Raw genomic sequence first — 11,384 nt, 5'->3', positions numbered from 1 at the left:
TGGATTTCTCAGGCATTTTTAAAATACATTTTTATAATTTCAAACCAATATTTTATATGTTTAGCTAATCAAGCAAATGTGTACACTACATGTACGTCCATGCAACCTTTCACCTGATCCTATATTTTTTATGTGGCCCAAAGTTTTTAGGTTAATTATCCTGAAAACATTTACGACCTAGTAACAGGTTTTGCTGCATGCATGTGACTTCAACTGTGTTAAAATATTGATATATTTATTCAATTAAGGCACCACAGTCAGTGAACTTACAAAGAATATTGTCAATACATTGTAATTATTGTATTGTAATGATTGTAATTATATGATTAATTTACTTTTTATTTACTTATTTAAATTAGTTTAATACCCATTGTTCTGAATGGAAATGCATAGATTATGACAGATTTGTCATGACACATTCTTAACACTATTCAATATAGTTCTGACATAATGTTACTGCATTAAAGCCAAATGTGTTGTATTTCATTAAAAACAGGTAAAGGTGCGAACCAGTTCAGTATGTAATTCGAAATGCCATAATAAATGTGTCCCAGTGTGAATCTTGTGGGTTGCATATACATTCCTTATTTCTTCCCAGCAACTGACCACAAACACTCCTTGTTCTGTTTCCAGCTGGGCTCTTCAGTTTCATAGACCTCCTACGACAACAAAAAAATGATTCAATGTTTAACGTGTTTGCTAAAGTTTTACAAGTGATTGAATAACAAGTTATGGGTTTCGAGGCTAGTAAAAACATGGATATGGACTCAACAATGAAAAATATGAAACTAAATACATTTGCCTCTTAAAGTAATACATGTAAAAAAGTATGATTGTTTGGACAACAATGACAAATATGAATACATTTCCACAAAGCTCCCATAAAACAAATATTATGATATGTGTGGACAACATTTCACTATAATAAAATGGAAATAGTAGTAAAACAGCTATAAGCACATTTAGTGTGCTTGGTGACCCTATTCCAGAGTTGAAGGGTCAGACAAAGTCAGAGGTCTGGCATGTCTCTTGATTCCTGTATGAAATACTTTCTTTCTTTCACACAAGAAAAGACCAGAATCACAAGACCACTCTAAGTCACATGAGGCCAATTGGTTTTGCTTTCCTGCTTCAACAATTTGTATGGCATTTGGAAGCACCACTGGAAGGCGAATTCTATCCTTATCAATGCCACCTACACATGTGAACCTATTTGGAATATTCTCCTAAACATTAAGACATGTACAGCCAGTGACAACAACTGTAGAAACTCAGAGTTAGGGTCAGGGTTAATTTAGTATAATCAAACAAAACATTATTACGGTATATAGTAGATGCCAATGGCTAGCGGATTAACCTTTTTCCAAATGGGCACAGTCGCCTTGAGGGTGTCAATGCAGAACCTGACCGCCTCCAAAGAGTCAACTCTATGAGGCGATGAAATCCCCACCATCACACTGGCCTCCGTCACAGGGACAACACTGCAAACAACGAATAACATCCCAAATTAGAAATGACTATTCACCAAAAAAGGAATAAATTACACATATGCGGACAGAAAGAGACAGATCTGTCATGTCTGAAAAGAAGCTGACCCCAATCTGTGCTGGATACAGATGTGCCTTACTGTGGGCCACTTGGCTCTGATGCTGGTGCAAATCTTCTTCATCTCCGACTCAGCCATTGGGATGTAGGCTTCATACTCCAGCTGTATTACCGTCTTACCTTCAAAACTGTCTCTTGTAGTTCCTTTGGGGAAACAAAAAACAAATACAGGGTCCTCATTTAAATGCTGGTCTGAAGTCTGAAATCTAACTAAAGCTAGCTTAATAGACAAAGACAAAATCCATTTGCTCATTTCTTACCATGAGCAAAATACTATGCACAGGTATCAGTGGGTCAGCTTAATACCCCCACACAATACACTTTGCTCAGTGAGTGACTGCACTTTGTAATTTCAGTTAGGTCCCACTGTGTTTGTATTTGTGCGCTTGAGAGGAGTGGTGAAGGTAGACTTGTTCCAAACTTGCCTCAATAGATTCAGCACAGTGAAACTGGTAAATGTGTGATGTGAACATTGAAAAGCATGTTGATCTCTCACCAATGAACATAGATATGGCTCCACAAGATGGACAGGTGACAGAGGTGGACACATCATCAGATGAGAGTTTTTCATGTGTGAGTTTGATGAGGTCACGTGGACTGTCCACATCCTCAGACATCCCTGTAAATGTAGGACAATAAATTCACTTCACAGTTGTGGAGGAAGAGGACATGTTTTTGGTTGTTGGAGTAAGTAGACCTCAAGAGGAAACTTTGTAGAGGAATTGATCTGAAAAAGATTTTAACTTAAAGTTGAATTGTAACGAGGAACAGTCCCACAGTAAATCTGTGTGTTTTGTTACTTAAAGAAGATACTTTTGGGTATGTCCAACATTTTGTAAATGTATATCAGATTACATCGGAAAGATTTAAATGTTGCACAATGGCATCCAGACCTGGGCTGGGTGATCAACCCCCGCTAAGGGGCGGGATGACTGCCACTTCGTCCCCGTCGTGTAAACTGACAGTCTGGTCACACAAATCCACGTACTCTTGACGCACAGCCAGCACCACGTGCTCGCGCAATACGCACAGTCTTTCGTGAAAAAGAATAACAACAGAGGTAATTTACATGTATAAAATGTAAACACATCATAAGTACATATATTATGTGCATTAACCTACTTTGGATGCCTCTTCTCTAGTTCTAGCCACAGCTGAATAGTAGTCAATTCAGACGGAAGTTTGACGGTCTCTGACTTGACCCCCGTTAGTTCAGCACCTTTGGCGAAGTAAAGCACTGACACCTAATCAGACAGGCGGGCAAAAACGGTGAGCATAAAATACACCTAAGTCCTCACAAACAAACTAGTGCAACAAACTTACAGAGATACTGCTTTGTGACTGTAACTGTAAATTACTGATGACAACCAAATGCACTTCTTCTTAACCAGCCACGCATGGAAAGGTGCTGCATTTAGCTTTAAAACAATTAGAAAAAAGTTGTTGCCTACCTCGGAGATCATGAATGGAGCTTGGAGTACAGCACTACCAAACATGCGGCAGTTTCTGGTTTAGAGGGATAGATGGGCGTATGTGTATTTCCTCAAATCTACACTACTATTGGCTGTGCTAAAGATCATGTGATGCTAAAACAGGAAGTGATCGGGACCTCGCCCACGTGACAGTGACCGATCAGCTTTCTTTTATGTCTATGGCTTCACCCCAAATAGATCATTGAAGAATGGTCAAGCAGAGAGAATAGGCTTTTATTAAATTTCCATTATCGCTGTTACTTCTGCGTTAGTGTTGGTTAGAGGTGGAAGGTAACAGAGTAGCCTACGAACACTAGGCTACTGCCCTAAACTAACACTTAGATAGATAGATAGATAGATAGATAGATAGATAGATACTTTATTGATACCCAAGGGGAAATTCAAGAACATACTTTCAGGTATGTCTACACTGAGTAACATTTCTGGCAACTTTTTTTACTTTCACTCCCCATTCGAAACATAAATATCTGTGCTTTCTTCTCATTACACTTTTAAAATAAGCTCGTTCATTTTGTGTTAATAGGCCTACATTGTAGAGTATCAATTAGTTTTATTTCATGTCATTGCGTGCCTTTCTAACATCAAAGTCAATGTCAACCCTTTGCAACATATGCTGGGGCGCCAAATAAAGCGGAGCACCGAAAACAATGGTTACATGATAACAGAAAACTTCTTTGTCAAATAGTGCTTCAGAATATCCGGACATGGAGGCAGTCCGATGACAAAACGTCTTATTCTTTGTTTTGTCGTTTTTCATGTACTATGCAAGCATACCTCAAACAGAATGTTTCATCCATGTACAAGGCAACAAGCTTGCAAGCAGTGAAAAGTTGTTAAGAGTTAATTGTTATATTGGAATATGTAGCTCATAATCTGCTCCTTTTATCAGAAACAGACAGTAAAATACTCCAAAAAGGCTAGCCTACTTTTTACTTTTGCTTGAGTAGGCTACATATCAGAACTTGTACTTTTACTTGAGTAGAGAGGTTGAATCAGTACTTTTTACCAGTCTTTTTTTACATATCTGTAGGCTACTTCTACTTGAGTATGGGAAGTGTGAGCTTTTGCCATCTCTGATGTCTGCTCCATTCAGGAACTTCTCAGGCCTATGTCCATGCTCCATGCATGTCCTCAGTATTCGGTGTAATCTGCGCCTTTTCGCCATCGCAATGAACGGTCATGGCTCTCACTTCTATGTCTCCAGTTCAGAGGAGGTTGGTTTTTTTGCGACTGTGTTCATCAAGACCTTGAGTAACCTTGCGTTCACTGTTACTTCAGTAAAGCGACACATATGTTGACCTATGTAACCCATTTAGTAGGTTGGCATGGGAGTTGATTTTTTTCTAGTGGTAGTCTATAAATCATTACGTCATTCCATTCACGTCGGGCATCAAGGATATAGGGCAGTGTTTCCCTCTAGGACAAGTAAACAAACATAAACAACAAATCGAGATGCTGACTGACGGGAAAGTCCTTTGTCGACGCTCTGCAACTTTATTACGGAGACTGGGCACAGACATTGTAATTCTCTCTGTCTACCGGCAGAGGGCCTTCATTTTTCTTTGTGGCATGGTTCTGATGTCATCGTCTACCTGCGCATTACCCTGCTCGTGTCTACTACCTGAGGAGCGTGATGGACATTGGTCAATTGTCGTGTGTGGAAAGAGAGAGGATTTCGGTGTCCTGCACCACATTCACTGTCATTTAATACTCCTGACGAATCCGCAGCCTCTTTTGAAACAGGATTTGTAAGGCTATATTTACAAGTTTGACCCAGGGGAGGACCAAACAACTGTCTCAACTAGATCTATTATTAGAAGAATTCACTGTAATGGTCCACCTGATGAATGATGAATGTCCATTAGTTTGGGTGGAGACATGGACTTTTCTCCATATACTACATTAGCCTAAATGACATCAAATGTATGTATGTAAAGTAGGCGTATAGTCTAAAAAGGCTCATCAACATTCAAGAGGTCTATAGTCTCTGATGAATTTGCAGTGGTTATCATCAACCGTTCCCACAGACTGTCCCCATATTACGCAGACCAAATAACCAAAGCAGAGATGCAAATTAATTTGGTCAATTGCAATCTGTAGGACTAAAAAGGTATGTCTGCTATCAAGAAGAAGAAAAAACTGTCGGTAGCGCGCCACCACTGTCGCCAAACACTTCAGTTCGTCAGGAGAGTCGCTAGCTCCATAAAGTCACCTGATATTTTTTTGGTGAGGGGAACTTTTATAATACTTTCTCCACCCCCCACAACTTTGAAGACCGCCCACCTCAGACTTCTGCAAGAGACCCTCATATAGATTTAAAAGCGAGTCAGAATCCGTCTGAATGACAGTCATTGAGTGCGGGACATCGTCAGCAGAAAACTCAGCTGGCTATCTTAGTCGCTCATTCGTCCCATTTGCCTAGGATGCTACGGTCACTGCAGCTTCGCCAAAGCGTCATCGCGCTTTTCTTATGGTTCGCTCATTTTATGGATGAACACAAAGTGCAAGGTACAGTGCAGTTGCTTCTGACTACGCATATGTCTTAATTCGACTAATAAAATGGAAAAACATGCTATTTAGTGCAATTGCAGTCCTTCATTCTTGGTATAATGCACAGCCTTGAACTTAAAGTTTTTATTATAGCGCATCTCCTCTGGCAGTTTGGTGGACAGAACAAATACAGTTATTCAGAGTGCAAAAATGTGAATATAGTTGCATGTGCATACAGTTATGTTGTGGTATATAACGTGAAGAGTTTGCTGATTACATGTGTAGGCTACAGACGCTTCTACTCAACGCCATCTGTTTTGAACTAGAATCAGATCATGTCTAAAGTAGTTTTTAAAAATATATATTATTATTTAGACAAATTGGCAGTTATATATTATGTCAGAAAGTCAGGCGCGCACTGAATTTGGAGTGATTCATGCTAAAAGTTACTTAATAACAGTTGTCATAGAATTTCAAAATCGAAAACCGTGCGTTAACATTGAGACAGCACGTCTTTTTACTCTCGGAACTATTGTGCGAGTGAGGAGTAGCATACTTTGGAATGCTGAGTTGTATTGAGAAGTTTTGCAATTGTTTACGTAGCCTATATATTTGCATGTCGTGTGCAAACAGCCCACTCTCTCATTCCATAGGCTGATTATTACTGTTAACCGAATTCATTGTGTGTGATGTCTGTATGCTACTGAGACCTTGAATTTCCCCTTTGGGATCAATAAAGTATCTATCTATCTATTAATGAGAAAATTAGAAAATAATACGAGTGGAACGATGCAATGTTTTAGACTTGTTTCTCAGTGAAGTATACGATACTTTTTTACAGCTGGCAATTGCTGGCTTCAGCAAGGGAAGAATGGAAGGTGTCAGGTCCTCTATATGTCTGGGATGAGTCGGGAGGAGTGCTGCAGGGGTGGCCGCCTGGGCACCGCGTGGACTGAGGAGGATGTGCCTAACAACACTCTCTTCCGGTGGCTGATCTTCAATGGCGGAGCCCCGAATTGCATTCCATGCAAAGGTATGTAAAATATGAGTGCGTAAAATATAACAGTGTGACGTAATAGGCATTAGCCTTTGCGATTATAACATAGTTATTAATAAAAAAAAAAACATGAAAAGGATAATGTTAACAAATTTCTTAGCCTGGCATCCATGTGCAAATATGACCTCAGTGACCTCACTAGTGGTCTGACTGGTGGTTCAATTTTCTCTGATTGATTTAGAGACATGTGACAATGTAGACTGTGGTGCGGGAAAGAGGTGCAAGATGAACAAAAGGGACAAGCCGCGCTGCATCTGTGCCCCCGACTGCTCCAACCTCACTTGGAAGGGCCCCGTGTGTGGGTCAGACGGCAAGACATATCGCACCGAGTGCGCCCTCCTCCGGGCTCGCTGCAAACGACACCCGGACCTGACTGCCCAGTATCAGGGCAAGTGCCGAAGTAAGTGCCCACTCAGAAGGTCTTGTTCTTTCATGTCCTCCACAGAAACCTGCCAGAACAAACAAGTCAGTGTTTTCAGCTTTGATGATATTGGTACATGTAAAATACATATGTCTTCACAGAAACGTGCCATGACGTGCAGTGTCCAGGAACCTCGACGTGTGTGGTGGACCAGACTAACAGTGCCTTCTGCGTGACGTGCAATCGCCTGTGCCCTGAGGCATCACTACCGGAGCAGTACCTCTGTGGGAATGATGGAATTGTTTATGCCAGTGCTTGTCACCTCAGGAGAGCCACGTGCATTCTGGGAAGATCCATTGGAGTTGCATACGAAGGCAAATGCATAGGTGTGTGAGAGCCGCGGGTAGATCTTATCTGACCCCTTTAAAACTTCAAATTGTCTGAAGTATTTCTCTTGGCCGCCATCGTGTAGTCATTTCTTAGCATCTGATCACCACAAGCTGTGCTTCCCTGCCATTGAACTCTGTTTCAAATTAAACATGTGTTTTAGGTCTGGTATTAATTGACATTGCTATACCATGAAAGGAACACAAAAGACAAATTAGATAGGGTGTTAGATTAGCACCCCCTCAAAGCAGTGCAATAGTGTTTAGCAAGCGCTCCCTGAAGGAGTGAATGGAGGAGTACTGAATTGGAACAGTTCTTCCTGCAGTTCACCTCTGATACTCTTAAAGCCATTTAAGTGCACACAAATCTACACACACAATTCAAATGAGAAACCATTAGCAGGCGTAGTCAGTTGTTAACAGTTGTTATTCTGTCCCCTCCAAGATGCCCGGTCGTGTGAGGACATCCCCTGTCGCAGTGGAAGGAAGTGTCTGTGGGACACGCGCACCAGCCGGGGTCGCTGTGCCGTGTGCGAGGAGGCCTGTCCGGAGGGGGGCACCGGGGAGAGCGTGTGCGCCAGCGACAACACCACCTACACCAGCGAGTGCGCCATGAAGCAGGCCGCCTGCGAGAAAGGCCTGGTCCTGGAGGTCAAACACTCCGGGTCCTGCAACTGTAAGTAACAGAGACTAAAAAACAAACAAAACAAAGCAAAAAAAAAACCCCAACTAAAACCCAAACAGAACAGAAACAAACCAGACCAGAGCAAAACACACAACAAAAGTCAAATTGGGATCACAAACAAAACAGCACCCCAAACGAAAACAGTCCCCTCTCCCTGCCCAGCCCCAGCAGCCCCCACTCTTCTACCCACCCCTCCAACCTCTCTCCAGCCCATCACCCTCACACCACCCCCTCCCCTGCCCAGCCCCAGCAGCCCCCACTCTTCTACCCACCCCTCCAACCTCTCTCCAGCCCATCACCCTCACACCACCCCCTCCCCTGCTCCAGCCCCTTCAAAAACACCAAATCCCTGGTGTAGACCACAGGGCACCAGAAGGAAATGGACTTTTTGGAAAACAGCTGTGCTTGTATGTGCCCTCTGTGCACTGCGACTTTCATTATTCATCACTATACAGCAAAACAGGACAATAAATCTATCACATATTAGTCTGATACATTGATTTTGGAGAGAATTCGGAGCACAAAAAAAGTGACATCTTTCTACTTCATTTGTAGTGTCAATATTGGTGTGTTTGAGTTATGTGGTGTTTTCAATTGGTAGCTCTAAATCACTTCGGATCCGTCATTACCGAAGGCTCTGTTCTGGGCAAATGTACACAGAAATCTCCGGAGTGACACAAAATCGGAATAGTTTTCAGACTTCCAGAATGGAAACTTAAGATTTTACACAGTGCTTTCAAGGAAAAGTAGAAAAGCGTGTCACAGTCTTCCTGATGTAAATAGGGACATTAAGTCTCACTCTATGAAACTTGCTGCATTTTTATGCCTGAAATACTGATGGTGTTACAGTATGTCTGTGTGTGTGTGTGTGTGTGAGCGTGAGTGAATATTGTATGATGTTTATGATAGTGTACCAGAATCCAAATGTAGAGGTCTTAGCACATAAGGTAGATTATGTGCAACACCATAACCCTAGAATGGTCATATTACTACTGTAATGACACGTAAGTGGTGCCCTTGATGAATTATGGACAAATCTTTTACTATGCCCTCATTCAAAGGCATCCATTTTCTGACCAGTTGAGACCAGTTTCTGTGTCAGTAGTGTAGTTTGTGAAGTGAAGTTTATAAGGGAATGCTTATGTGTGTGAGTTTCTGCTTTCGTTTTTTTTATTGTTTCAAGTTAAACAAAACATTCTGCTGGCAAAATTGGCTCCCTTAAAACGAAACTGCTAAAGAAAAAAAAAGAAGCAACAATGAAAAATGAAAATGAAAAACAGATACCTGCAGGCCCCACATCCATGGGGAACCAGCTGGACTCACCAGTGCCAAAATGAGAGCCTCTCTCTCTCTCCCTCTCTCTCTCTCTCCCTCTCTCTCTCTCTCCCTCTCTCTCTCTCTTTCTCCCTCTCTCTCTGTTTCTAGGCTTATAGGCCACTGAACCTACAGACCCTCACACGGTCCCCCCACCTCATCACCCCACCCCCCCCCCCCACCCACTCCAGTGCTACTCCATCCTGCGGGCTCTTGTGCGAAATGACATTGCGTAATCTCACTCACCGTTGTCCGCCAGCGGAGCGAGCCGAGCCGAGCCGAGCAGCAGCAGCAGTGACGGCGGCGGCAGCGGAACACAGCCAGCCAATTGAGTGCAGAGAGCATGAGAGAGAGAGAGAGCAAGAGAGAGAGAGAAAGAGAGGAGAAAAAGAGGCTACGGCAGCCATTGCCTCTTGTTTCAGAACAGTGAGACTGCTGATGATGCAACAGCTCTCTGTGTACATGCATACATTTTTTGCATATATATATACACACACACATATATATATAAATATATTCCTTTATGTAGCCATCTCTGAAGAGCTGGAGGAGGATGTGGAAGATGAGGACCAGGACTACATGGATTATACTTATGTGTCTCCCCTTGTGACTGGATAGTCCAACATTGATAATGGGACACTCGAATCTGGCCTGCAGAGTCGTGTTTATAACTGTATATACTGCGTGTGCTTATTTATTTTACGTGGAAGGAAACAGACGCGGTTATGTCTCACTGTGTGTTCTGGATGTCTATTTATAATACACATTTGTTTTTGTTTTTTTTCTCTTCCTATTTATACATCTGCAGTGGCTGACCAACTGTATACCTATATCTCACACTTTGTATATTACCCTCTAGAGAAATTTTATTTATTATGAGGTGCAATGCTACCCAGTGAATGTTAGAAGTCTTTGGTAAGCTGTATATTGCCTATTTGGTGATCTGTACAAATATTGTATGCTCTTGTGTTGGTCATTTTTATCTCCAGTCTTCAAGTGGAATACAACGTTAACCTGCATGTGGTTTATTTAATGGAAAATCTGATGCTCACTAATAAATGTATGGCTAGTGTGAGAAATGGATCTGTTTTGTTTACAAATCAAAGCTGACCAAAGGGGCTTTGTTCATTTTTTTCTGGTGCATCTTATGTCTTCTTTTTTGAAGCATCTCATTTTGCATAGTGGGTGATATTTTGACAGTACAACAGGTTTGTGTTCTTTTCTACATTAAATTGTTGAACATTCTCTTTTGTCTGCTACACAGTTTGGTTGTCTAAAATGTGCCATTGATAAAGCTTGAACACCATTTATGCCAATATTTGCAGTCAATGTTCTGTTTCATGTACAGCAACAGGACAAAGTTGGTTTATCATGATGTACAGATGTTAACTCAATATCAATCTTTGCATTATATATTATTTTCTCATTAATATATATTTTTTTCTCTTTATGTATTTTTTAATGTTATAGATCAGTTATAAATTTATAGTTTTGTATTTTTAATGTAAATGTCTAATGTATATAAATGGTTATGATGCTATTTGTAAAGCAAAAAATAGTCACACAGTAATAAAAAAAAATGTATTCCATGACACTTGCACTTTGACTTTTTCTGCTTTTATCTAGCTCACAGTGTAATACCATGTATTACATTCTTTTAAGAGGAGACTAACCCAGGTTTACACTGGTGTAGCACTAACTTAGCTAACTTAATTAGCCTTGACCTTGAGGATTAAACCTACAGCACTCCCAAGAGGCTATGGGCATTATCCTGCGCTCATGAGAAGTGGGTTACCTGAGAGGGCGGCCAAAGCAGTTGCTAACAACCAGCAGTTGTCCTTTACAGTATAGGCTTGCCCAATGTAGGCTACTTGTCTGGCTGGTAAATAAGACATGAGGAGGTGGAGGAAACTCATTTTTGCCAGGAAGTTGCACAGACAGCTAATTGGCGAGGAAGACAAACACTGTCCTGTTTCGTTCCCCCTGTCTTGGC

General features: G+C 41.4%; 3 protein-coding genes across 4 annotated transcripts; 1 reads left to right on the top strand and 2 right to left on the bottom strand.

Moving 5' to 3' along the window:
* Positions 1–218: 218 nt before the first annotated feature.
* Positions 219–2,222, bottom strand: LOC125304769 (molybdopterin synthase catalytic subunit). The gene is made up of 4 exons (XM_048259270.1): positions 2,102–2,222; positions 1,596–1,749; positions 1,358–1,481; positions 219–659 (listed from the first exon to the last, which is right to left on the bottom strand). The coding sequence occupies exons 1-4, from the start codon at positions 2,220–2,222 to the stop codon at positions 585–587; spliced, it is 474 nt and encodes a 157-aa protein (XP_048115227.1). The 3' UTR covers positions 219–584.
* Positions 2,223–2,498: 276 nt separating this feature from the next.
* LOC125304770 (molybdopterin synthase sulfur carrier subunit) lies at positions 2,499–3,145 on the bottom strand. The gene is made up of 3 exons (XM_048259271.1): positions 3,057–3,145; positions 2,728–2,849; positions 2,499–2,638 (listed from the first exon to the last, which is right to left on the bottom strand). Exons 1-3 carry the CDS (start codon positions 3,099–3,101, stop codon positions 2,512–2,514), a joined length of 294 nt encoding a protein of 97 aa, XP_048115228.1. The 5' UTR covers positions 3,102–3,145; the 3' UTR covers positions 2,499–2,511.
* A 1,992-nt stretch (positions 3,146–5,137) lies between these two features.
* Positions 5,138–10,980, top strand: fstb (follistatin b). Of its 2 annotated transcripts, none has more exons than XM_048259919.1 (6): positions 5,138–5,606; positions 6,430–6,621; positions 6,827–7,045; positions 7,168–7,392; positions 7,838–8,068; positions 9,921–10,980. In XM_048259919.1, exons 1-6 carry the CDS (start codon positions 5,522–5,524, stop codon positions 10,007–10,009), a joined length of 1,041 nt encoding a protein of 346 aa, XP_048115876.1. In that variant the 5' UTR covers positions 5,138–5,521; the 3' UTR covers positions 10,010–10,980. The 2 variants fall into 2 exon arrangements, with proteins under 2 accessions (XP_048115876.1, XP_048115877.1); XM_048259920.1 differs by lacking the exon at positions 9,921–10,980 and adding an exon at positions 9,503–9,571.
* The last annotated feature ends 404 nt before the right edge of the window (positions 10,981–11,384 follow it).

Source organism: Alosa alosa, chromosome 12 (genome assembly GCF_017589495.1).
Source record: "Alosa alosa isolate M-15738 ecotype Scorff River chromosome 12, AALO_Geno_1.1, whole genome shotgun sequence".
Lineage (NCBI taxonomy): Eukaryota > Metazoa > Chordata > Actinopteri > Clupeiformes > Clupeidae > Alosa > Alosa alosa.
The sequence above is the reverse complement of the archived record's forward strand: the minus strand, read 5'-3'. Positions and strand labels throughout refer to the sequence as shown.

Excerpts from the sequence above, each read along its gene's own strand:
- LOC125304769 (XM_048259270.1), bottom strand. The coding sequence starts at position 2,222 with ATGTCTGAGGATGTGGACAGTCCACGTGACCTCATCAAACTCACACAT. Across the intron at positions 1,482-1,595 it reads TGTATCCAGCACAGATTGGG|TGTTGTCCCTGTGACGGAGG; the intron begins GTCAGCTTCTTT and ends CGTTGTTTGCAG. Across the intron at positions 660-1,357 it reads CTGTGCCCATTTGGAAAAAG|GAGGTCTATGAAACTGAAGA; the intron begins GTTAATCCGCTA and ends TTGTTGTCGTAG.
- fstb (XM_048259919.1), top strand. The coding sequence starts at position 5,522 with ATGCTACGGTCACTGCAGCTTCGCCAAAGCGTCATCGCGCTTTTCTTA. Across the intron at positions 5,607-6,429 it reads GGATGAACACAAAGTGCAAG|CTGGCAATTGCTGGCTTCAG; the intron begins GTACAGTGCAGT and ends ACTTTTTTACAG. Across the intron at positions 8,069-9,920 it reads ACACTCCGGGTCCTGCAACT|CCATCTCTGAAGAGCTGGAG; the intron begins GTAAGTAACAGA and ends TCCTTTATGTAG.
- LOC125304770 (XM_048259271.1), bottom strand. The coding sequence starts at position 3,101 with ATGTTTGGTAGTGCTGTACTCCAAGCTCCATTCATGATCTCCGAG. Across the intron at positions 2,850-3,056 it reads CTCCATTCATGATCTCCGAG|GTGTCAGTGCTTTACTTCGC; the intron begins GTAGGCAACAAC and ends CTGTCTGATTAG. Across the intron at positions 2,639-2,727 it reads CTAGAGAAGAGGCATCCAAA|ACTGTGCGTATTGCGCGAGC; the intron begins GTAGGTTAATGC and ends TTTTCACGAAAG.